The sequence below is a fragment of the Bombus affinis genome, chromosome 16 (genome assembly GCF_024516045.1).
Source record: "Bombus affinis isolate iyBomAffi1 chromosome 16, iyBomAffi1.2, whole genome shotgun sequence".
Lineage (NCBI taxonomy): Eukaryota > Metazoa > Arthropoda > Insecta > Hymenoptera > Apidae > Bombus > Bombus affinis.
This window is the reverse complement of record NC_066359.1, coordinates 432033-459704: the sequence shown is the minus strand read 5'-3', so window position 1 is coordinate 459704 and position 27672 is coordinate 432033. Positions and strand designations below refer to the sequence as shown.

Here is a 27672-nt window from a genome sequence, read left to right as displayed (position 1 = left end):
ATCAATACATTCTTTCGATTCACGATGACCTAACGAAATATCTCGTTTTAGTACCACTGAAAACACAACGAACCGAATCGATTATCGATGCACTACTACACCACTACATTTACATCTTCTCAGCACCCAAAACGATACTAACAGACCAGGGACAAAACTTTATTAGCGAACTAATGGAAAAATTCGAGGAAGCATTTAAAATCAAACATATAAAGACCTCTAGTTTTCATCCTCAATCTAACGGATCCTTAGAACGAACACACGCCACAGTAAAAGACATGATTCGCACGAGCCTAGACGATTCTAATAAAGAATGGGATCAGGTATTAGACTTTATTTGCCTAGGGTATAATACCGCGATACACGATGCAACTGGATTTTCACCCTTCGAACTAACATTTGGAAGAAAAGCCAACCTCCCGTCTTCCGTATCCCGAACTTCCAATTACACCTACGAAGAAATGTTTCCACTATGGCAAAAACAATTGCAAAAATATAGAATGATAGTGAAGAACACTCTTGAACAAAGTAGAAAGAGGTACATGAGAGATCAGACAAGAAAAATCATTAGAACTCAAACCTTATTTAAGGAAGGAGATCGTATACTCCTTCACAACGATCATAAGTCGGATAAATTGGACGACGAATGGTTAGGACCCTACGTTATTAAATCAGTCAAGACACCGTATTATGAGATTCTCATTAGAGATCGAGTTAAGAAAATCCACGGTAACAGAATAAAACCTTATTTTTCAGGACGATCACCCTTGCCGTCGGCTTTACCACCCTTAACGGATTAAAAATAACCCCTATTGACAATAATGGAATATTTCATGAGAAAATATCCAATGCATATCTTTATAGCGAACACATAAATGTTATTATAGGACTAGATATTAGTGCTGTATTGGAACAAGTAAGATATATTGAAAAGGGAGTAGCCGAAGTTAGGAATCATTGCGAGACACGAAAAGACTGTAACATATTACCAGAAATACGCTCTTTACAAGCAAAACTAAATAACGTCAGAACACTTAGCATCGAATTACGATCCTTAGCTCACATTCATCTCAGAAGTAGACGAGGACTAGTAGACGCTATCGGATCTATTAGTAAAACTCTTTTTGGAACCCTAGCCGCGAACGATCTAGATATAATCAACAAAAATATAGACAAACTCTTTGAAGAAGGTAACAGCCTAAAAACCATAGTAGCCAACCAGGCAGCTTTGATTAAACGAATTTTAAATAACGACGTCATCCAGCGATTGAAACAAGTAGACACAGGTGTAACAAACGAACTTAAAAGGCTTAACAAAAACGAGATCACCTTAATAAAAGTCATAGCTCTAGAAAGCTCACTCTCTGACTTACATTTCCAAATCGACGAAATATTCAATTTAATCATCTTAGGAAAACAAGGAATAATAAGCCCACAGATTATTGATCCCGGAACTTTTATTAACAATTACGCCCAAGTACTAGGTAGCAAAACAGTAGGAAACGCTTTTATACCAAAGGAAGAGAATTTCCAAAATATTTTAGATATCTCAGAACTCACATTGTTTACTCGACAAAACAAAGTTTTCTTTGTAATTTCTGTACCAACAGTTATGGACATGGAATGGGATATAGAGCAAATATATCCCATACCATCTCTCACGAACAAAGTGTTTTTAGCACCTTTAGTAGTTCATCCGATATTTTTAACGTCAGGACTAAATTACATCAATGTCGATCAAAACTACTTGGATAAGCAATGCCGTTCTATATCTGACTTTTACATTTGCAAACAAACTCAGCCGATTCACGACCGTCGAGTGAAGCACGATTGTAACTCTGAAATCTTAAGCGCAGAAAACACTGTCAAATTCTGTAAGGTGGTAGTTTATAACATTGAAGATATAACTTTTATCCCATTAAATGCTGAGAATCATTTTATAGCTATACCAGAAAAACCAATAGATCTGAGCATTTTCGAAGAAAAGACACATCGAATTGTTAGACTAGAGAAACCATCTTTGTTACAAACTAATAAAACCGTAGACATATTGTACAAGAATAACCATATGAGAATCAATGGTAGTAGCAAGGAAATTTCTTACGAGATTAAAATCAAAACAGTCAATGTAACTAATGATTCAGACTGGATTGTTTTACTAAATAAACTAGAGAAAACTCCAAAACTTATTAACGATAATTACGGATACAAAGACACTCTGGATGGAATCGAAGATCAAACGAATCAACTAACTTTTGCTCATAGAATCGATCAAGTTGAATCACGGGGAATATCTATATTACAAATTATAGGATATTTATCCATTGCTCTCATATGCTTATATTTTCTCAACAAAATAGGAATGCCGAAATTGTGTTTTCATTTATTCTGTTGTAAAATCAAGCGAAACACGACAAATAACAATCCACCAGCCAGCGCTCCGATGCCAATCAACCCGGCACCTATCAACATATTCACCCCGATTCTACCTGTGCCCAGCACCAGCAACGATTCACAAGTAACCTTCGACCTGGAAACACCCAAGGCAAAATTTCACCCATCCATCTTAAAGAGGAAAAGGAACTTCGAGGACTAAGTTCATTCTAAGGAGGGGGGAGTGTAACCCCAAACTCTTTTGCCCTGACGTCACCTTAGGCGACCACTTCTAAACATTCTCCAGACAGCCGATACTTGAACATTACACATGGCGACCTTGGCGACAATGTATATTGCCGGAGTACCTGAGGGTTCATCTATGTCCTAACGGTCCTTCCACCGAATGTTCTAGAAGCGTAGCAACAGTCACGTACGCCTACAGGGTAGTGGGGATGATGAAGGATGAAAAACAAAAGAAGAAACAGATGTCATCGAAAGTAAGAAGATATTGTAAGAACCTCAGTCTCGAACGGCCACGGCTAGAGTTCAGAAGTGTATAAACGAGGAAAAAATAAAGTTTTCTTCTTTCCTTTAAATTTCTTTCTTATTTTACGTGACAATCACGACCACGGCAGCGTACGCGTTACCGGCCGCCGTTCGCGGTCCCGAGACCCACCGCGGAAAGACGGCCTTTGTTATTACCATGCGACGTTCAGAGATCGCGCGAGGGGCTGTCGTTCCCCATGCACGTGGAATTCGGGAAACGCGACCAGCCGTCCGTAGACGCGGCCAACGACGACGGCTTGGGTACCCGCCGCATCTTCGTCAAGGATAGGAAGACGAGAATATCGTTCCTCGTAGACACCGGCGCCGACACGTGTGTGTATCCGCGCAGCAGGATACGCGAACAGGTGAACAAAACCGATTACGAGTTGTTCGCAGCCAACGGAACGCGAATGGCGACCTACGGTACTATTATGGTGTCCCTCGACTTATCGTTACGTCGGCTCTTCGAGTGGCGTTTCGTGATAGCCGACGTCCAGACGCCTGTCATCGGCGTGGACTTACTGAGCCACTATGGGTTGATCGTGGACCCGCGAAACAGACGACTCCTCGACACGACAACCCAACTGGCATCAAAGGGGATATCCTGCCTCGACCGAGGAGATGTCCATCAAAACCGTATACGGCGAAACGGTCTACCATCAACTTTTGGCGGAGTTTCTGGATCTAACCCGTCCACCGGCCTTCGAACGGGAGGAAATTCAACACGCGGTGGTACACCATATCAAAACCACAACCGGCCCCCCGACTCCTGCAAGCCTCGCCGCCTCGCACCAGATCGACTCAAGCAAGTCAAGGCAGAGTTTGCGACCATGATCGAGCAAGGAGTGATGCGGCCATCGAAAAGCCCGTGGGCATCACCCCTACACGTCGTACCCAAGAAGGACGGAAATCTACGACCATGCGGCGATTATCGTGCGTTGAACGCCCGCACTGTGCCCGACAAGTATTCCCCCCCCCCCCACATATGGAGGATTTCGCGAAACACCTCCACGGTAAGCGTTTTTTTTCAAAAATCGATCTCATCCGCGCTTACTATCAAATCCCGATCGCGCCGGAAGACATCAAGAAAACCGCGATCACGACACCCTTCGGACTTTTCGAAGCAACCAACATGATGTTTGGGCTTCGAAACGCCACGCAAACGTGTCAAAGGTTTGTCGATGAAATCACCCGAGGTTTAGATTTCGTGTTCGCGTACATCGACGACTTTCTAATTGCCTCCGAAACCGAAGAGCAACACCGCGAACACCTCCGAATGCTCTTCCAACGCCTGAATCATTACGGGGTAGTCATCAACCCCGGAAAGTGCGAATTCGGTGTGAACGAGATCACATTCCTGGGACACACCGTAAACGCATTCGGAATAAAGCCGCTGGCAGAACGTGTTGATGCCATTGTAGAAGTACCGCTCCCCGAGACCGTTAAAGCACTACGCAGGTACCTCGGTATGATTAACTTCTACCGTCGTTTCATACCGGGGGCAGCAAAAATTTTCCAGCCGCTAAACGACCTGTTAAAAGGAGGAAAAAAGGACAACGCGCCCATCGAATGGTCGAAGCAATCCGAAGCTAGTTTCCGCGAATCGAAACGCGCCCTAGCTAACGCCATGATGTTAGCGCACCCGATACCTGGCGCGCCCGTTAGCCTCGCGGTAGACGCATCCGACTACGCAGTAGGAGCGGTATTCCAGCAACGCGTCAACGACTCTTGGCAGCCGTTAGGGTTCCTCACTAAACCGTTGAGTTCCGCCCAGCGAAAGTATAGCGCGTATGACCGCGAACTACTGGCGATATACACGGCGGTCAAGCGTTTCCGACACGCTTTAGAAGGGAGGCATTTTATAATTTACACAGATCACAAACCCATTACGTATGCCTTCAAACAAAACCTCGACAAATGCTCGCCGCGACAATTCCGACACTTGGATTACATCGAGCAATTCACGACCGACATCCGATACATAAAGGGGCCCGACGATAACGTAGCCGACGCTTTATCACGCATCGAAGCGATAGGAATATCTGTGGATCACCGAACTCTCGCCGCCGCGCAAGAAAGCGACGACGAACTACGCGACATCGTTAACACCGGCACATGCGCGTTGCGATTAAAGAGAGTGCGCTTCCCTGATCACAACGTAGAATTATATTGCGATGTATCGGGAGACATTGTACGACCGTACGTGCCGAAATCCTTGCGGCGTGACATATTTAACTCGCACCACGGACTTTCCCACCCCGGGATACGCGCCACCCAAAAGCTGGTGACAACGCGTTTCGTCTGGCCGTCCATGAACCAAGATTGCCGAACATGGACACGGCAATGCATCCCTTGTCAACGATGCAAAGTCACCAGGCACGTATCCTCACCTGTCGGAACGTTCGGAACCTTAGCAAGCCGGTTCGAGCACATACACGTGGACATTACCGCCATGCAATTGTCACGACCGGCATACTTCAAATCCGATGGACCGATGATGGAGATAGAGATGTGGCGGCCTTGGCGACAATGTATATCGCCGAAGTGCCTAATGAGTCATCTGTATCCTAACGGTCCTTCCACCGAATGTTCTAGAAGCGTGACAACAGTCACGTACGCCTACAGGGTAGTGGGGATATTGAGGGGTGATAAACAAAGAAAAAGCAGATCCCCCGAAAGTCAAGTTGTAAGAGTTTCAGTCTTGAACAGTCACGCCTAGAGCTCAGAAGTGTATTATAAGTGTATTATTAAGTGTATAAACGAGAAAAAAATAGTTTCTTTTTTTTTAAATTTCTTTTTTTTATTTTACGCGACATTTTGGCGATCCGTGCCAGGATTCATCAACTTCAAGAAAACGAAATTACGTATTTCGGGCTACGGTCAACTTTGAAGATTGAAGATCAGCGGACCACTGCAACAGAGCAGACACTTTTGACGTTTCGACAAAGGAACATCGCAACGGAATCTTTCATACGGGGTAAACGATCAAGGTGAGCGAGCTCTGGATTCTTTTGGCAAATACAGAACGAGGAGAGACAGCACAATTAGTATAATAATGGCAACGCCACGAGAAGATAAAACCGAAACTGTTAGGGCCGCTTCAACTAATAGCGGGATAGACCCAACAGTTAAGGCTTTGTCTGATGCAATGCAGAAGCAGAATGAGAGACTGACTCAACAAACGAGTATGCTTACACTACGTATGGATGAAGTTCTAACAAAAACACAAACGGGAAATGTATCAGAGGCCAGTTCCCTAATAACCGTAGACGAAGTAACCCACACCGCTAAAGATCAATCGGTCCTTCGAGAACCTCGCCCATTACATCAGACACCACCTCAACCATCCTGGGAAAGGACTTTTCCTGAACAATTTACGCAACCAGAGCTAAAAGCTGAGAGTGCATTAAAATGCATTCCGATGATATAAGTGTGGAGGATTTTATTCGTGAAATACAAGAAGTAAGAATAATGTGTAGCGAACAAACGCTATTACTAAAAATGATTAAAATAGAGAAAATTGTAAGAAAAGCCGCAATGGCAATCCGCAATATTCGTATTACCAAATTCGAATCTCTGTACGAAGCGTTGAGACGTAATGTAGCTACGCAAGTATCAGTGAGAGAACAACAGGACGAATTAGGAAGAATGAGGCAAGGATTAACCGAAAGCGTGCAAAACTATAATATCAGATTTCGAAGTGTTTTTAGCAAACTCCAACACAGCATTACCAACGAATATAGAGACGAACTAACTCGACGAGTGATGAACGAGCAACTATACATGGATTCTGTGACCGACTATGTAAGATGACTTCGTCCAGAAATAGGGCAGACGCTAATGGTTAATCTCCCCCCAAATCTGATCGAAGCAGAAAGGAAAGCAATGAATATGGAAAGATACTTTCGCGAGCACAGCTCTCGCAGACAGGTGACACGACAAACAACCGCCCCGCCATTTTATCGTAACCAGGCGTCTCATCCAGTAGACAATCGCCTCGCTATTACAGGTAATACGAATAATAAAACTCCACGCACACAAAACATTCGACCAAGAATGAACAATTTTACGAAGTTTGAGAACAGACCATTAAGCAAAAGGACGCAAACGAAATGTCCCAAATGCGATCAATTGGGACACCTTCCCAATCAATGCCAAAATTTTCGAATACGGCCTCAACGAAAAGCCCCTCCAGGAATAAACCACATTCAAGAACAATCAGAATTAACAATGCTACCTCAGGAAGATTACTCACAATACGACTACAATTACCAGGACGACCAGGATTGCGATTTCTCGTTGACTTCGGAGCAGGAATCAACTTGCTTAAACAAAGATGCTACTACCATACTAATACCAGACACAAAGATAGACTTCTTTTTAATAGATGATGATTTCCCAATTATAGAAGATGGCCTATTAGGCTTACCCGGTTTGGATCAATATCGATTCGAACTCTCCAATGAAACACTGAAATTAGATAATAACATCCTTCCGCTGCAGCAAGAACCAACCCTTGCACCAGGAGAAACCGTTCAAAAAATTGTATACTTCGAAGAGAAGCCAACGCCAGTGTGCTTTATCAATGGTGGTAAGTCCTCGGTTCAAGTTTCTAACATTATCGAAAATACAAATACTATAGATCAAATCCAAAAATTCAAATCTTCGATTCGACTATCGCACATAGAAAAACCTCTCAGAGAACCTATGGAAAAGATTCTTCTCTGTTACATGGATGTATTTAATTTAGACAGCGAAACATTACCGTGTACATCTCTTGCTAAACATTCCATTACGTTGAAAGAAAGTAAAATCATCAACATAAAATCCTACCGTCCTCCTGAACACCATAAAATTGAAATAAACAAACAAATGACGGAAATGTTAGACAAAAAGATTATAGAACCCTCCGACTCTCCCTATAACTCTCCCGTCTGGGTCGTTCCAAAGGAAATCGACGCGTCGGGGAAACAAAAGTGGCGAATAGTGATTGACTTTAGGAAGTTAAACGAATTAACGGACCAAGACGCATATCCATTACCCGACATTGACAATATACTATCACAACTAGGGAACGCAAAATATTTCTCCGCTTTAGACTTATCCTCGGGATTCCATCAAATACCCATGGATGAGAATTCGAGGAAATACACTGCATTTAGCACACCACAAGGACACTTCCACTATAACAGAATGCCATTCGGGCTCAAGAACGCACCCGCTACCTTTCAAAGAATGATGGATACCGCGTTAAGAGGTTTAATTAACAATCATTGTTTCGTCTATCTCGATGATATCATCATATTCGGGCAATCGATAGAGGAACATAATAAAAACTTAGCCATTATACTCCAAAGACTCAGGGAAGTAGGTCTAAAAATACTACCGGATAAATGTGAATTCTTAAAACCCGAATTGGAATATTTAGGACACGTAGTGACAGCAGACGGAGTAAAACCTAACCCTAAAAAGATAGAAGCAGTAAAGAACTTCAAACTACCGAAAAATCCTACGGATGTAAAATCGTTCCTTGGGCTAGCCGGATAATATAGGAAATTTATTAGAAATTTCTCAAAAATTGCCAAACCGTTAACAGAACTAACTAAGAAAGACATACAATTCCACTGGACTGACAAAACACAACTTAGCTTCGATACATGAAAAGAAAGACTATGCCAAGCGCCAGTACTAAAATATCCCGACTATACGAAAACATTTACGTTAACTGTTGAAGTGGTCACCACTTCTACGAAAACTCCACATCTGGTCCTTTTAATTTTCTCAAGCGCTGAAGCCATCGACAGCATATAGACAAAAGAATAGCAGGAAGGCAGACCATAAACAGTAGACAGGCGACGTTGGCTTCGGGGTTTTCAGTCATAAAGTAACACTGCTAGCGTGCGGATCTGGACCAGCTCAAATTGTATTCCTGTATTTCATTATTAAGTCAAATATATACTTTGTATCTTACACTTTATCCACGCGTTTTTCTCTCTTTATACACAGAATAACCTCAACAAAACTAGACGAAAGCGAAATACTACAAGCAATAAAGGAAAACCATAACGACACCGTAGGACATTTAGGGATACAGAAAACGTATCAACGGATTAAGGATAAGTTCAAAATCCCCGGCCTTTTTGAAAGAGTAGAAAACTTCGTGAAGACATGCGACACATGTCAAAAGGAGAAACTAACACGTATCAGACCCAAAGAGTCCCCACAGATCTCAGACACACCACTTCACCCTAACGACAAAATCGCTATGAACATCATAGGACCGATGACGAAAACCAAACGCGGAAATCAATATATACTTTCAATTCACGACGAACTTACGAAATATCTGATCCTTGTTCCCCTTAAAACGCAACGAACTGAATCTATAATTAACGCGCTCATTGAGCACTATATTTACATATTTTCGGCACCAAAGACGATTCTGACAGACCAAGGACAAAATTTTGTTAGCGATTTAATGACGAAATTGGAAGAGGCCTTTAAAATCAAACACGTCAAAACAACTTCATTTCACCCACAGAGTAACGGATCCCTCGAAAGAACACATGCCTCGGTTAAAGATTTAATTCGTACTGCGTTACACGACAATGACAAAGAATGGGACGAAGTACTTAATTTCATTTGTTTAGGATACAACACTGCAAAACACGAAGGAACAGGATTCTCCCCCTTCGAATTGACTTTTGGGCGAAAAGCGAACTTACCTTCCGCAATATCCAAATTCCCCACATTTACCTATGACGATATGTACTCACTTTGGCAAAAACAGTTAAATAAATATTGGGAAACAGCTCACAAAACACTTATTCAAAATAAGCAACGCTACAAGCGAGACCAAGAAAGAAAGATTGTTAAAACTCAGACCGTGTTTAGGAAAGGAGACTTTGTTTTAATTCACAATGACCATAAAAGAGATAAGTTGCACATTGAATGGTTAGGACCTTATAGAATCAATGATGTGAAAACTCCTTACTACATTATATCTATCGACAATATTACGGAAAAGATACATGGTAACCGATTGAAAACGTACTTTTTCCAGGATAATGCTGACCCTAGCATTAGTAACAATACCCTTGGTTAGTTGTCTTAAATTCACAGGATAGGAATTACGATTTATAAACAAATCCAACCAATTCTACTACGATCTTAGAGGACCAAGATCAATCTAAACTGGGGGGTATGTCACGACCGGCATACTTCAAATCCGATGGACCGATGATGGAGATAGAGATGTGGCGGCCCTGGCGACAATGTATATCGCCAAGTGCCAAATGAGTCATCTGTATCCTAATGTCCTTCCACCGAATGTTCTAGAAGCGTGACAACGGTCACGCACGCCTACAGGGTAGTGGGGATATTGAGGGATGAAAAACAAAGAAGAAACAGATGCTACCAAAAGTCAAATTGTAAGAGCTTCAGTCTTGGAAAGTCACGGCTGGAGCTCAGAACAAAATCGCAGTCAATGTAAATTCAGAATACAAGAAATAAATTCTCTTGTTTTTTTTTGTTACCGTAATTTTTTCTTTTCGTTCGAGCCCCCTGTTTTTTATTTTACGTGACATTTTTGGCGATCCTGCCAGGATAGTGAAAAGTGTTTGTTCGGAAACCAAAAGACATTCATCATCTACGGAAGATAGAATTATTTGGGACTACGGTCATCCGCAGCAACGAAGTAACTATCACGAACCGAGTGAAATGACAAAGGAAGGTAAACTGGATTCCTTCATACGTTACCGTGAAAGAAAATCTAGCTTCAGTAGCCAAGACTCATCTTCGTTCGAAAGCAGCAAGATGTCTAAGACAAACGAATCTCAAACCTCTACCTCAACGGATCCAACGTTGCGAACAATATTGGATAGCATTCAAAAACAGCAAGAGAGTCTTGCCCGTTTACAAGAGGATATGTTACGTTTGTCTATGCAAAGTGACGAAACAAATAGATACTGGGTAACAGAATTCGGAAGCCTTGGGAGAACCGTCGCAGAGCTACGGACTGGGTTCGGATCCCTTGCGACCGACGATTCTGGTTCTATCATTATCGAAGGCAAGGAAAGTGAATCGACGGCGATTAATCGCACCGGGAGTACGGTTAGGGCACGCGAACCGACCGGGTAAACGATTCCAGGCATCCCACCTGCGCACATCGACACCGAACAACCCGAGGTTGAAGAAAGAGGCTATTTTCCACCCGCTCTTTCCACTCTACGAGTTAAGGATGCAATACGTTGCATTCCAATGCTCAACGGAAACGATGACGTAGGTGTCGAAGAATTCATCAAAGAAGTGAGAAGTATGAAAGACCGTTGCATGGAGCAAGATTTATTGCTAAAAGCAATAAAGGTAGAAAAATCGTAGGAAAGGCGGCTCAAAGTATCCGCAACATCGCCATTGAGTGCTATAGCGATCTGTACAACGCACTGAGGAACAATCTGGCAGCTCAAGTGACTTCGGAAGAATATCGGGAACAATTAAAAGAGTTGAGACAGGGACGGGAAGAATCAGTGCAGAGTTTTATATTCGGTTCAGAAGAATATTCAACCGTTTACTGTACGCAGTAACCAACGAGTACCCGCAACCACTTCTACGCAAGCTAATGATCGAAGAAACTACAAAGAAGATTGTCCGTGTGTACCTAAAGGGACTCAGGCGCGACATAGGCCGAACATTATTAATCATTGAACCCGTGAATCTTGAAGAAGCTGAAAAGAAAGCAGCCGACTTAGAACGCTACTCACGAGAAGAACGGCAAGCCAATTGGTCAAGTAGTCGCTTACCTTCCGCTAGTAATCGCCTCAACAATCAATCAATGCAGGTAAGACGATCTAATACACTATCTAGATCGCCTAACGCACCAGTAGCTCAGAAACCTACCACATTTGACCGAGTAGAGAATAGGCCACCCGCTGAACGCGCGCAAATGAAGTGTTTCAAATGCGGAAAGTTGGGACACGTGGCCAACAAATGGCAAAATTTTCTGCAACCGAGCCAGTACGACCGACCACCCGCAAGAATTCAAGCAGTCCAGGATAGGGACGAAACACGAGAAGTAACATCGAACCAGAGTATAGACGAACCGCGCGAAACATACGAGTCAACATCACCACAGGAAGATTACTCACAAAACCTTTATCAACCCGAACCACAGAGCGCGTATTTCTGGTCGACACAGGAGCAGCGATAAACCTAGTGAAACGTAACAAAACTGTCAACGCGATACAAATAGGGCCTGGACAAAAATTTTCTATGGGACGAGACAAATACGAAACGAACGAATACGTAACGAAACGAATTTTTGGACAAGACCACATCTTTCACATAGTACCGGACAACTTCCCAATCATCGAAGACGGAATCATTGGGCTACCATGTTTAGAGAAGTATAACTATTCAATATCCAATGACAGAATCCGACTAAATGACAAAACCATTTTATTTCAGAAACCAATACAATTAACTCCTGGAGAAAACAGAGTTCAAACAATCTATCTGGAAGGCAAACCAACTAAAGTATGTTTTATCAACACTGGTGAGCAAAACATTGAAATTTCTAATAATATTCAAAATTCTCATGATGTTTCCAACGTATCAAAACTAAAAAGCCTAGTGAGAACAGATCACATTGAAAAGCCAATCCGCGAATCCATAGAAAAGATTATTCTCCACTACGTTGACATTTTTAATTTAGAAGCCGACCTTTTGCCCTGTACTAATTTAACCCAGCACACAATTTCATTAACCAAAGATAAAATCATTAATACATGATCGTATAGACCACCGGAATGTCATCGAGACGAAATTTCGCGACAAATAGGAGACATGTTAAAGAAAAATATTATAAAAGAATCAGATTCCCCTTATAACTCTCCGGTTGGGTAGTTCCGAAAAAATTAGACGCCTCAGGAAAACAGAAATGGAGGATAGTCATTGATTTTAGGAAACTAAATGAACTCACGGAACAAGACGCTTATCCTTTACCTGACATAGACGACATTTTGACACAACTAGGAAACGCGAAATTCTTTTCGGCGCTTGATTTATCCTCAGGATTCCACCAAATTCCAATGAACGAGAAATCCAAAAAATACACCGCTTTTTCGACACCGCAAGGCCACTTTCAGTTCAATCGAATGCCATTCGGTCTTAAAAACGCACCCGCTACTTTTCAAAGATTAATGGACAGAGCCTTAACTGGACTTGTAGGAAAATATTGCCTGGTTTATTTGGACGACATAGTGATATTCGAAAAAACGATTCAAGACCATAATGAAAACCTCGCGATAGTATTTCAGAAACTCAGAGAATTAGGACTTAAATTGCAACCGGATAAGTGCGAATTCGTAAAACCGGAACTAGAATACTTAGGCCACGTAGTTTCAGCCGAAGGAGTTGAACCAAACTCCAAGAAATTAGACGCTGTAAAAAACTTTCGATTACCCCGCAATGCCACGGACGTTAAATCATTCTTAGGTTTAGCAGGTTATTACCGCAAATTTATTCGGAATTTTTCTAAAATCGCGAAAAGCCTTACAGACTTAACAAAAAAGGACACACCATTCCATTGGACTGACAAACACCAGACTAGCTTTGATACTTTAAAGGACAAACTCTGTAATTCCCCAATACTAGCTTATCCAGACTTTAACTTTACCCTAACCACCGACGCAAGTAACGAAGGACTAGGAGCAATACTGTCACAAGACGGTCGTCCTTGCTGTTACATTTCAAGGACACTAAACCCACCCGAACGAAACTATACCACGACAGAAAAGAAACTCTTGGCCATCGTATGGGCCGTGAAAAGACTTAGGCAATACTTGTTAGGACGACGCTTCATTATTCGAATCGACCACCAAGCCCTTAAGTGGCTACACAATTGCAAAGACCCCTCTAGTCGACTGATTCGTTGGAGACTTAGACTCGAAGAATACAACTATGAAATCGAATACACAAAGGGTAAAGATAATACAGCTGCAGACGCCTTATCTAGGGTTCACGCGGTAACTCGCAATGAAATAGTTAATCTCGACCTATTAATTGACCACACTAATTCATTCAACGAATGGAAGAACAACAACGAGAACCTGAAACTCTTAGAAATTAAACCGAATGATCAAACATTTTACCAATTAACTCGAAACGATTTAGGAGAATACGACGAGACACTTTGGATCAGAAAACTTTACAAAATTTTTAAAAATGCAACAAAAATCGGCATAGGAAATAACGATTTCACTGAATTAGAGAAAACACAGATTAAACTCATGCTAATATATTTTAACGACACGTACAAGGAAATTACTTATGCGCCCAACCCCATCTTAAAACTTGTTGAAGTGGTCACCACTTCTAGGAAAACTCCACATCTGGTCTTTTTAGCTTTCTCAAGCGCTGAAGCCATCGACAGCATATAGACAAAAGAATAGCAGGGAGGCAGACCATAAACAGTAGACAGGCGACGTTGGCTTCGGGGTTTTCAGTCATAAAGTAACACTGCAGGCGTGCGGATCTGGACCAGCTCAAATTGTATTCCTACTTATTATCACACTTCACTATTAAATCAAATATATATTTTGTACTTTACACTTTATCCACGCGTTTTTCTCTCTTTATACACCGAATAACCTCAACATTAACAACGGACGCCAGTAATGAAGGTTTAGGAGCCATCCTTTCACAAGACGGACACCCTTGTTACTTCATTTCAAGGACATTAAACCCCCCTGAACGAAATTATACCACGACGGAAAAGGAATTATTAGCCATCGTTTGGGCAGTTAAAAGATTTAGGCAATATTTATTAGGCCGCAAATTCAAAATTCAAACAGACCACCAAGCCCTTAAATGGCTACACAACTGCAAGGACCCCTCTAGCCGATTGATTCGATGGAGATTGAGATTAGAGGAATACGAATACGATATAGAGTACGTAAAGGGAAAGGAAAACGTAGCCGCTGACACCCTATCCAGAGTACACGCGATAACACAAACTGACGTTTTATTAAGACAATTCAGAGACTGGGAAAAATCAGAAGAAATAACAAAATTATTGAAACTAACATCTAACAAAGACAACTTTTTCCAGTTAACAAAAACATATCTGGGCCCATATGACGAAATCGTATGGTTACAGAAAATATCAAACATACTTAAAAGAAATCTTTTTATGTGTGCTTTGTCTTGTGCGTTTAAGTTGTTGCTTCCTATTCCTATCTTTCTATTTGTTTTATTTTTCAATGATCAACGCGACGACATAGAATTTGCTTACGAACCAATACAGAGTTTCAGTGAAGAGGAAATAGAACAAGTACTAAAAGAAAATCATGACTTGGTAGGACATCCCGGAATACAAAAGACGTACGACAGAATCAGAGACAAATATAATATCCCACACCTAATGGACAGAATAAAAAGCAGAATAGGAACTTGCGCGACTTGTCAAACATCAAAGATTACTCGGATAAGAGGACAGGAGGAACCACAGATAACCGACACCCCGTTAGAACCTAACGACAAAATCGCTATGGATGTGATAGGTCCGTTGAAAAAGACCAAGATAGGAAACTAATACATTCTCTCTATACACGATGAACTAACTAAATATTTAATACTTGTGCCCCTAAAAACACAACAGATTCAATCAATCTGGAATGCTTTACTGAATCATTACATTTATATATTCTCCGCACCGAAAAGTATATTAACTAACAGAGGACAAAGTTTAATTAGCGAACTAATGCAACGATACGAAGAAGCATTTAGAATCAAACACATAAAAACTCATTCCACCCACAATCCAACGGAAGCCTAGAACGAACACATGCTGTAATATCCGACATGTTAAAAGCTATACAAAACGACACTGAAACAGAATGGGATCAAAACCTAAATTTTGTGTGTCTAGCATATAACACTATGGTTCATGATGCCACTGGATATACCCCTTTCGAACTAACATTTCGACATAAGGCCAATCTCCCCTCTACCATATCCCAAAATCCCCAAAGAACATACGCTGATGAGGTTAGCTTCAGGAAACGAGAATAGGATGTCAAGCTACTTAAGGCCAGAGAAACTCTAATGAAGAGTAAACAAAGATACCAAAGAGATCAAAGAAAAAAAATTATTAAACCTCAATCCATTTTTAGAGAAGGAGATTTAGTATTAGTTCATAATGATCATAAAGAACACAAGTTGGATACTGATTGGCTAGGACCATATGCCATTGAAAAAGTAAAAACCCCTTATTACGAAATAATGGTGAATGACTCGATTAGGAAAATACATGGTAATCGTATTAAACCTTATTTACCAGGACGGTCTTCACCTTCTTCATAAGTAGCTGTTATGCATTTTTTTTGTTTTTGTTTTGCTGATTAAGACAAAGAAGAAAACACACTTTTAACCAATTAGCGTCCATAAAACAATCCTGAAGAAACATTAAGATTTTGGAGGATCAAAATCAATCTAAGGAGGGGGTATGTAACGTAAATCACGTCAGAGACCAGGACACACACACACCGCGGGCAGGATGGTGTCACGATTCCAATCCGATGGACCGATGATGGAGATAAAAATGTGGCGGCCTTGGCGACAATGTATATCGCCGAAGTGCCTAATGAGTCATCTGTATCCCAACGGTCCTTCCACCGAATGTCCTAGAAGTGTGACAACGGTCACGTACGCCTACAGGGTAGTGGGGATATTGAGGGCTGACAAACAAAGAAGAAACAGGTCCTACCGAAAGTCAAATTGTAAGAGCTTCAGTCTTGGAAAGTCACGGCTGGAGCTCAGAACAAAATCGCAGTCAGTGTAAATTCAGAATACAAGAAATAAATTCTCTTGTTTTTTTTGTTACCTTAATTTTTTTCTTTTCGTTCGAGCCTCCTGCTTTTTATTTTACGTGACATTTTTGGCGATTACTGCCAGGATAGTGAAAAGTGTTTGTTCGGAAACCAAAAGACATTCATCATCTACGGAAGATAGAATTATTTGGGACTACGGTCATCCGCAACAACGAAGTAACTATCACGAACCGAGTGAAGTGACAAAGGAAGGTAAACTGGATTCCTTCGTACGTTACCGTGAAAGAAAATCTAGCTTCAGTAGCCAAGACTCATCTTCGTCCGAAAGCAGGAAGATGTCTAAGACAAACGAACCTCAAACTTCTACCTCAACGGATCCAACGTTGCGAACAATATTGAATAGTATTCAAAAACAGCAAGAGAGTATTGCCCGTTTACAAGAGGATATATTACGTTTGTCTATGCAAAGTGACGAAACAAATAGATACTGGATAACAGAATTCGGAAGTCTTGGGAGAACCGTCGCAGAGCTACGGACTGGGTTCGGATCCCTTGCGACCGATGACTCTGGTTCCATCATTACCGAAGGCAACGAAAGTGAATCGACGGCGATTAATCGCACCGGGAGTACGGTTAGGGCACGCGAACCGACCGGGTTAACGGTTCCAGGCATTCCACCTGCGCACATCGACACCGAACAACCCGAGGTTGAAGAAAGAGGCTATTTTCCACCCGCTCTTTCCACTCTACGAGTTAAGGATGCAATACGTTGTATTCCAATGCTCAACGGAGACGATGACGTAGGTGTGGAAGAATTCATCAAAGAAGTGAGCAGTATGAAAGACCGTTGCATGGAGCAAGATTTATTGCTAAAAGCAATAAAGGTAGAAAAAATCGTAGGAATAGCAGCTCAAAGTATCCGCAACATCCTCATTGAGTGCTACAGTGATCTGTACAACGCACTGAGGAACAATGTGGCAGCTCAAGTGACTTCGGAAGAATATCGGGAACAATTAAAAGAGTTGAGACAGGGACGGGAAGAATCAGTGCAGAGTTTTAATATTCGGTTCAGAAGAATACTCAACCGTTTACTGTACGCAGTAACCAACGAGTACCCACAACCACTTCTACGCAAGCTAATGATCGAAGAAACTACAAAGAAGATTGTCCGTGTGTACCTAAAGGGACTCAGGCGCGACATAGGCCGAACATTATTAATCATTGAACCCGTGAATCTTGAAGAAGCTGAAAAGAAAGCAGCCGACTTAGAACGCTACTCACGAGAAGAACGGCAAGCCAATTGGTCAAGTAGTCGCTTGCCTTCCGCTAGTAATCGCCTCAACAATCAATCAATACAGGTAAGACGATCCAATACACTATCTAGATCGCCTAACGCACTAGTAGCTCAGAAACCTACCACATTTGACCGAGTAGAGAATAGGCCACACGCTGAACGCGCGCAAATGAAGTGTTTCAAATGCGGAAAGCTGGGACACATGGCCAACAAATGCCAAAATTTTCTACAACCGAGCCAGTACGACCGACCACCCGCAAGAATTCAAGCAGACCAGGAAAGGGACGAAACACGAGAAGTAACATCAAACCAGAGTATAGACGAACCGCGCGAAACATACGAGTCAACATCACCACAGGAAGATTACTCACAATACCTTTATCAACCCGAACCACAGAGCGAGTATTTCTGGTCGACACAGGAGCAGGGATAAACCTAGTGAAACGTAACAAAACTGTCAACGCGATACAAATAGGGCCTAGACAAAAATTTTCTATGGGACGAGACAAATACGAAACGAACGAATGCGTAACGAAACGAATTTTTGGACAAGACCACATCTTTCACATAGTACCGGACAACTTCCCAATCATTGAAGACGGAATCATTGGGCTACCATGTTTAGAGAAGTATAACTATTCAATATCCAATGACAGATTACGACTAAATGACAAAACCATTTTATTTCAGAGACCAATACAATTAACTCCTGGAGAAAACAGAGTTCAAACAATCTATCTGGAAGGCAAACCAACTAAAGTATGTTGTTCCGCCACGAGGCTTAACGCAGGCTGTATTTTCTAACCGTCACTCGCGGCCCTACAATGTCTCAGTCAGATCGTCTTATCTGACCGCCGGATCATATACAATGTATCGACGAGCGCATAGCTGTCGCCAAGCAGCGAATTCTCGAAACGTCGAATTTGGTCCGTTACGTTTTCCACGCAAGAACAGACATACGTGATCATAGGCGCGAACGGTGGCGTAACCTAAGTATAGTGGGGGTCGTCTTAAAGACGAGACAAAGAAATCATCTAAAGTCGAAGAGTTCCTTGTGACGCGTCGAACGTTACACATTGAGTCAAAATTCAAGTCGATCCGCGACATTGCAAAACATTCGCTTATTCTATTAAGTATCATATCGTGCTACGTCCACCAAGAGACTAAGCTCAATTGTAAGAGCCTTGCTCTATATTGTATACATCTATATTATCTGCGTGCGATAAAGTTGTTAATTGTTGATATCTTTTCAATCGTGTAGACTAATTGTTGGAAATATACATTATTATAATTCTGTGACTCTCAGTGTTATACCGCATCAACCACCCCGATTATCCTAACCGAAATACGGGAATCGAACTATTCGTGGTCTCGATTATTCTAATCGTAACGGGAATTTACGACTCTCGTTGACGCGTATTCTAACGACCGCATCTCCCCGCGATAGCTCGAATCTTACATGGTCCTTCGAGCCGGATTCAGTGTCAAGTGAAGAGTGCACGCCAGTGACACCCACTACAATACAGTGCCACGTGAATCCAACACAACCAGCAGCGGAAACGTTACCACCCCAGCGAGGTCAGTAACGTTAAGGGTCGGCACATTTGAAGAGGTATAATTCGGTGGTTGAAACGCAACCACACATCCTCCTACCGCAAGGTGGACAATCGCCAACAGAAGTAAGTCCAAACGATTTCACTATCAATCACATAAAAAATAATGGCAACCGGAGACGAGCTCGCCAACTTGCGTCGTCGCCGGGGCTACTGTAGCGCCCAGTTTACACGCCTCGCAAAAAAACTGGAAGACATCGAACAATCAGGCTGTCCGGACGAGATCGACTTGCTTCAAATTAAAGAACGTCTAGAAACCTTCGAGAAGGAAATCCGTGCATTACAACACCAGATCGTAACTTTAGACGAGGGAGAGATCGCGCGCGGCAGTGAGCTAGCGGAAGAATACGAAAGGCTGCAATGCCGAGTAGCCAAACAATTAATCAATACACGACGAAGTACGCCGTCACAGTCGACAAGCGGCGAATCAGCCGTCGGCCGCGAGTCCGCGTCGCTCAAACTACCGGAGGTTCGCATACCTACATTTGATGGCGCCCTCGAAGATTGGCAGTCGTTTCACGATGCCTTCTCATCAGCGATAGATAGAAATGAAAATTTAGCACCGGTTCAGAAATTTCATCATCTCCGAACAGCCCTGACTGGCTGGGCCGCGCGAAGCATACAGTCATTACCCATCACCGACGCAAATTACGCAATCGCCATGGACGCTCTTAGGGAAAAATTCGACTGCCACCGTCAGATCTGCATGCGTCACTGGGATTTGCTTTTCGACTATCCCAAAATAACTAAAGAAACACCCGAAGCTATAGATGATCTTATCGAGACAGTCAAAGTACATCTCCAAGCGTTAGAAAGACTCGGGGACCCAGTCACGTCAAACGCCATTCTCATAAAGCTTGTCACGTCGAAGTTACCCTCAGCCATTGTTCGCGAATGGCAACATACCCTACCGGACAAGAAATTGCCGCCATATACGCATTTAGTAGATTTTCTGAAAACACGGACGAATAGCGACAGAGCGTGTTCATCATTAACCGTCAAAAAAGGGGCGTCCGATCAACACGACCGTCGGCGACAGGACGCGCCGCGAAGCTATACATTCGTAACTACACATAATACGTTGTTGTGTCCGAACTGCCACGGACAACACGAATTATGGAATTGCCATGTCTTCAAAACGAAGACGCCCAAAGAACGCCTGGAAATCGCCAAAAGGGCGTCGCTCTGTACCAATTGTTTAGGCAACTGTAGACTACGCATCTGTAGACAGCGACATCACACGTATCTGCATCAAGGCCAGGGGCATAGCAAAACACGAACACGTGTCGGCCGAACATCGAGCGGTCGATCGTCAAGCGACCGATCATCCAGCGGTCGATCTTCGCCCAGTTCACCGTCCCCGCGTTCGTCACATCGTTCGAGACGCTCATCTTCGTCTCCCCGAGCGTCTCGCCGGTATTCTCGCCGAGAGTCTCCCCGAGATTCTCCCCGAGCGTCTCCCCGAACGTCTCCCCGAACGTCTCCCCGAACGTCTCCCCGAACGTCTCCCCGAACGTCTCCGCGAACATCCCCGACACGCGAATCTCGGTTACCGCGATCGGCGGTATCGGGATCGACCATATCGTCCAGTCCTAAACGACACGGAAAACAATGACGTCATCAGACGAGCCTGTTAGGGACCGAACCACAGAAAACGGACTCATCGACCCCGCTCCCTTTTGAACCATTGCAACACGACTTGTTAGTCACAGCGCAGGTCAACATCTTGAATAATGAAATTCAACCAGTGCGTTGTAGAGCTCTGCTAGATACCGGCTCTAGCATGAACTTTATCACCGAAAGGCACGCTAACTCATTAAAACTCAATCAACAGAAATGTTCGGTCCCAATCGGAGCACTCAATACGTTATCGACGACCTCGAAACGCTACATCACGGCCACGATCACCTCTATTGACGGCACATACGAACGCAACTTGACGTTTCTGATCATACCGACTATCGCGTCTTGGGTCCCAAACCAACCCGTAGATCGCTCAACGATACAGATACCTAGGAATCTCCAATTAGCCGATCCAAGATTCTATAGACCTGCTCCGATCGAAATATTGTTGAGCGCCGGACCAACACTAGCATCACTCTGTGTCGGCCAACTTGATATCAGTCAAGCAAACGGGCCCGACTTGCGTCTGCAAAAGACGAGATTCGGATGGGTCATCGGGGGGAGCCCAACCTCACAATCATTAGCATACGCATTTCACACCTCCACGACGGCTTTACAGGCGGACCTCGCCCGTTTTTGGGAAATCGACGAGGGACCGCCCACCGCACGAATTTCAGAATCGGAACGACAGTGCGAGGAGCACTTTCGAAATCACGTTCAACGCAACAACGAAGGGCGATACGTTGTCGCTCTCCCATTCAACGAAACAACTCCTCCGCTTGGATCTTCGAAAGCCATGGCAATGAAGCGACTCACTTCCCTCTGCCATCGATTCCAACGAGACAAACAATTCGAAGCCGACTATCACGCCGTAATACAAGAATACTTGGAATTAGGACATATGACGAAGATCACCACGGACCACTGCACGGACGACGGATATTTTCTGCCACATCACGGCGTGATCAAAGAATCCAGCCGGACTACAAAACTCCGAGTTGTGTTTGACGGATCTGCACCAACCACCACCGGAGTTTCATTAAACGACGTACTTCATACGGGACCGAAACTACAAGACGACATATTTCTTATCCTTTTAAGATTTCGTTTTCATCAGTATGTCATTACAGGCGATGTCGATAAGATGTATCGACAATTTCTTGTGCGTCCAGAGGATCGGAAATTCCAACAAATCTTGTGGCGCAACTCTGACGGAGAAGTTGACACCTATCAACTTAACACAGTGACATTCGGGCTGTCAGCGGCCCCCTATCTAGCCATTCGGTGCCTCAAACAACTGGCAGACGACGAGGGACATCGATACCCACGAGCAGCGATGGTCTTACAGCGAGACTTCTACGTCGACGATGTTCTCACAGGAGCTGATACAAAGAACGAGGCACAACTACTGAGAACGGAGCTCATAGAATTGCTTAAACTAGCCGGCTTAAACATCCGAAAATGGGCAGGGAACGACCGGGAACTGCTACGAGGACTTTCCGAGCAGGACATAAACGATAAGCTGCTACTAGGCGAATCGCAAACTTTCAAAACTCTGGGTGTTGTTTGATATTCCTTTGACGATTCGATCCTATATTCCGTCAAAATCAATCCTACCGCCTCTCGAATTACGAAGAGAACAATCAGCTCCGAAATTGCCAAGATCTACGACCCTCTTAGATTACTGGCACCAGTGATCGTTCGCGCTAAGATGTTGCTCCAACGACTTTGGACTTTAAAACTTGACTGGGACGAATCTCTTTCGGCTGACGTACACACAGAATGGAGCAAATATTATTCACAGCTACCTTTGTTAAATAACGTGAAGTTTCCACGTAAAACTATAATCAAGACTGCAGCGGAAATCGAATTACACGGATTCTGCGACGCCAGCGAAAGGGCGTATGGGGCATGCGTCTACCTTCGCACCATCGCTCCGGATGGTCATGTTTGGACACGACTCCTCACTGCAAGGTCAAAGGTGGCTCCACTCAAATCACAAACCATTCCAAGGCTGGAACTGAGTGGAGCACTTCTTCTCGCATCATTGGCCACTACAGTCCTTCAAGCGTTACCAAGCAACATTTCTCGGACCGTTTACTGGACTGATTCTACAATCGTTCTACACTGGATTAATACATCACCTCACACGCTGAAAACTTTCATCGCCAATCGTGTGACAGAGATTCAACAAAAGACTCACACCTCAGATTGGCGCCACATTCCCACTACCGATAACCCTGCCGATCTCATATCTCGAGGCCAATCACCCCAAGACTTCCTGCGATCTACCATTTGGCAACATGGACCAGAATGGCTCCAACAACCTGAAAAATACTGGCCGTCGTGGAACCCAGTACCATTAGTTGAAATACCAGAGCAAAAGAAGGCAACATGTCTGTCCGTGACTCCGCCTGACCACAGTCTACTGGAGAGATATTCTTCTTGGCCCAAGCTGATAAGAATTGCCGCTCGTTGCCTCAGATGGAGGCAAAAACAAGATCGGGGGGGACCTCTAACCACACATAATTTAACCGATGCGCATAACAAATTGGTCAAATTGTTACAACTCTGTTATTTTCCAGATGAAATACGTACTCTCCGCACAGATCGAAATGCTGCAGTGAAGGGGAAGCTGCAACGACTCAATCCATTTCTGGACAAGGACGAGATATTGCGAGTCGGAGGCCGACTCAGTCATTCACCAATGCCCTTCACTCAAAAACACTCAATCATTCTACCCAAATCCTCAGTTACAGCACTCATAATCGAGCATGAACACCTCCTAAATCTCCACTCCGGAACTCAAGCTACCTAAGGCTCATGCCCTAAGGAGATCTTACTGGCCTATCGACGGCCGTAGTCAAGTTTGGAGCACGCTGAAGAAGTGCGTACGTTGCTGCCGAGCCAATCCACCTCCAGTAGAGTACGTAATGGGCGACCTTCCAGTTGCACGGATAACGGAATCTCGTCCATTTACTAACGTCGGAATCGATTATTGCGGACCGTTCTAGATCAAGGAACGAAAGGATCGCAACCGACGAAAAATCAAGGTATATGTAGCAATCTTCGTATGCCTTGCAGTTAAAGCAGTCCACCTCGAGCTGGTCACCGATCTCACCAGCGAGGCCTTCATTGCTGCTCTGCGAAGATTCATCGCTCGCCGAGGATTCTGTGTAACAATTTATTCTGACAACGGCACCAACTTCGTTGGCGCCAACAATGAATTACGAGAGCTCCGAAACCTCCTGCAGTCCGACGATCATAAGGTAAAGATTCAGTCCTTTTTAGCCGATCGACGAATCGAATGGCACTACATTCCTCCCAACTCACCTCACTTCGGCGGGCTGTGGGAGGCTGCGGTGAAGTCCTTCAAACGACATCTCAGACGTGTCGCAGGTAACGAGCTCTTAACTTACGAAAATTTGAACACACTGATCATTGAAATCGAGTTTATCCTCAACTCCCGTCCTCTGACTCCAATATCATCTGACCCAAACGATCTTCTTGTCCTTACTCCCGGTCACTTCCTCATCGGAGATGCACTAACAAGCTTTCGAGAACGAGATTTCCGGGACACTCCATCCAATCGTCTCTCCAGCTGGCAACACATTCAAAGGGTCAAACAACATTTCTAGCGCCGCTGGCATCGAGAATACCTGAACGAGCTGAACATCCGAAATAAATGGAGCAAGGGCAGTCACGACATCCGAGTAGGCACCGTAGTAGTCCTCAGGGAGGATAACGTACCATCCATGCAATGGCCTTTGGGCCGCGTGATCAAGGTCCATCCAGGAGTCGACGGAATCATACGGACCGCCACCGTGCAGACGGCAACAACTACCCTGGATCGTGGCGTCAAAAGACTGGTCCCCTTACCCATTCACCCAGATCCAGACGAGTCCGACCACCCACACGGAGCGAAGGAGATTCGCCAGCGACGCACCTGACTCCACATCATATCATTTGATCGGTACCCTCTCAACGGGGGGAGGATGTTACGCCACGAAGCTTAACGCAGGCTGTATTTTTTAACCGTCACTCGCGGCCCTACAATGTCTCAGTCAGATCGTCTTATCTGACCGCCGGATCATATACAATGTATCGACGAGCGCATAGCTGTCGCCAAGCAGCGAGTTCTCGAAACGTCGAATTTGGTCCGTTACGTTTTCCACGCAAGAACAGACATACGTGATCATAGGCGCGAACGGTGGCGTGACCTAAGTATAGTGGGGGTCGTCTTAAAGATGAGACAAAGAAATTATCTAAAGTCGAAGAGTTCCTTGTGACGCGTCGAACGTTACACATTGAGTCAAAATTCAAGTCGATCCGCGACATTGCAAAACATTCGCTTATTCTATTAAGTATCATATCGTGCTACGTCCACCAAGAGACTAAGCTCAATTGTAAGAGCCTTGCTCTATATTGTATACATCTATATTATCTGCGTGCGATAAAGTTGTTAATTGTTGATATCTTTTCAATCGTGTAGACTAATTGTTGGAAATATACATTATTATAATTCTGTGACTCTCAGTGTTATACCGCATCAACCACTCCGATTATCCTAACCGAAATACGGGGATCGAACTATTCGTGGTGTCGATTATTCTAATCGTAACGGGAATTTACGACTCTCGTTGACGCGTATTCTAACGACCGCGTCTCCCCGCGATAGCTCGAATCTTACATATGTTTTATCAACACTGGTGAGCAAAACATTGAAATTTCTAATAATATTCAAAATTCCCATGATGTTTCCAACGTATCAAAACTAAAAAGCCTAGTGAGAACAGATCACATTGAAAAGCCAATCCGCGAATCCATAGAAAATATTATTCTCCACTACGTTGACATCTTTAATTTAGAAACCGACCTTTTGCCCTGTACTAATTTAACCCAGCACACAATTTCATTAACCAAAGATAAAATCATTAACACACGATCGTATAGACCACCGGAATGTCATCGAGACGAAATTTCGCGACAAATAGGAGACATGTTAAAGAAAAATATTATAGAAGAATCAGATTCCCCTTATAACTCTCCGGTATAGGTAGTTCCGAAAAAATTAGACGCCTCAGGAAAACAGAAATGGAGGATAGTCATTGATTTTAGGAAACTAAATGAACTCACGGAACAAGACGCTTATCCTTTACCTGACATAGACGACATTTTGACACAACTAGGAAACGCGAAGTTCTTTTCGGCGCTTGATTTATCCTCAGGATTTCATCAAATTCCAATGAACGAGAAATCCAAAAAATATACCGTTTTTTCGACACCGCAAGGCCACTTTCAGTTCAATCGAATGCCATTCGGTCTTAAAAACGCACCCGCTACTTTTCAAAGATTAATGGACAGAGCCTTAACTGGACTTGTAGGAAAATATTGCCTTGTTTATTTGGACGACATAGTGATATTCGGAAAAACGATTCAAGAACATAATGAAAACCTCGCGATAGTATTTCAGATACTCAGAGAATTAGGACTTAAATTGCAACCGGATAAGTGCGAGTTCGTAAAACCGGAACTAGAATACTTAGGCCACGTAGTTTCAGCCGAAGGAGTTAAACCAAACTCCAAGAAATTAGACGCTGTAAAAAACTTTCGATTACCCCGCAATTCCACGGACGTTAAATCATTCTTAGGTTTAGCAGGTTATTACCGCAAATTTATTCGGAATTTTTCTAAAATCGCGAAAAGCCTTACAGATTTAACAAAAAAGGACACACCATTCCATTGGACTGACAAACACCAGACTAGCTTTGATACTTTAAAGGACAAACTTTGTAATTCCCCAATACTAGCTTATCCGGACTTTAACAAAACCTTTACCCTAACCACCGACGCAAGTAACGAAGGACTAGGAGCAATACTGTCACAAGACGGTCATCCTTGCTGTTACATTTCACGGACAATAAACCCACCCGAACGAAACTATACCACGACAGAAAAGGAACTCTTGGCCATCGTATGGGCCGTGAAAAGACTTAGGCAATACTTGTTAGGACGACGCTTCATTATTCGAACCGACCACCAAGCCCTTAAGTGGCTACACAATTGCAAAGACCCCTCTAGTCGACTGATTCGTTGGAGACTTAGACTCGAAGAATACAACTATGAAATCGAATACACAAAGGGTAAAGATAATACAGCTGCAGACGCCTTATCTAGGGTTCACGCGGTAACTCGCAACGAAATAGTTAATCTCGACCTATTAATTGACCACGCTAATTCATTCAACGAATGGAAAAACAACAACGAAAACCCGAAACTCTTAGAAATTAAACCAAATGATCAAACATTCTACCAATTAACTCGAAACGATTTAGGGGAATACGACGAGACACTTTGGATCAGAAAACTTTACAAAATTCTTAAAAATACAACA

General features: G+C 43.3%; 2 protein-coding genes across 6 annotated transcripts in view; both read left to right on the top strand.

Annotated features, from left to right (window-relative positions):
- Positions 1-11017: 11017 nt before the first annotated feature.
- The window catches only part of LOC126925659 (uncharacterized), a 30065-nt gene continuing 13410 nt past the window's right edge, over positions 11018-27672 (top strand). The window contains exons 1-2 of one of the 2 annotated variants that reach the window (XM_050741454.1): positions 11018-11109; positions 17456-17632. In XM_050741454.1, coding sequence (XP_050597411.1) covers positions 17528-17632 — 105 coding nt within the window. In that variant the 5' untranslated portion in view covers positions 11018-11109; positions 17456-17527. Of the gene's footprint in view, positions 11110-17437; positions 17633-27672 lie in introns of those variants that run through there. The other variant, XM_050741453.1, reaches the window with a different exon arrangement.
- Positions 20547-25539, top strand: LOC126925654 (uncharacterized). Of its 4 annotated transcripts, none has more exons than XM_050741437.1 (4): positions 20547-20607; positions 21302-21372; positions 21490-24677; positions 24880-25539. In XM_050741437.1, the coding sequence occupies exons 1-3, from the start codon at positions 20550-20552 to the stop codon at positions 22846-22848; spliced, it is 1488 nt and encodes a 495-aa protein (XP_050597394.1). In that variant the 5' UTR covers positions 20547-20549; the 3' UTR covers positions 22849-24677; positions 24880-25539. The 4 variants fall into 4 exon arrangements, with proteins under 4 accessions (XP_050597394.1, XP_050597392.1, XP_050597391.1 ...); XM_050741435.1 differs by having other exon boundaries at positions 21302-24331; positions 24403-24677; XM_050741434.1 differs by having other exon boundaries at positions 21302-24677.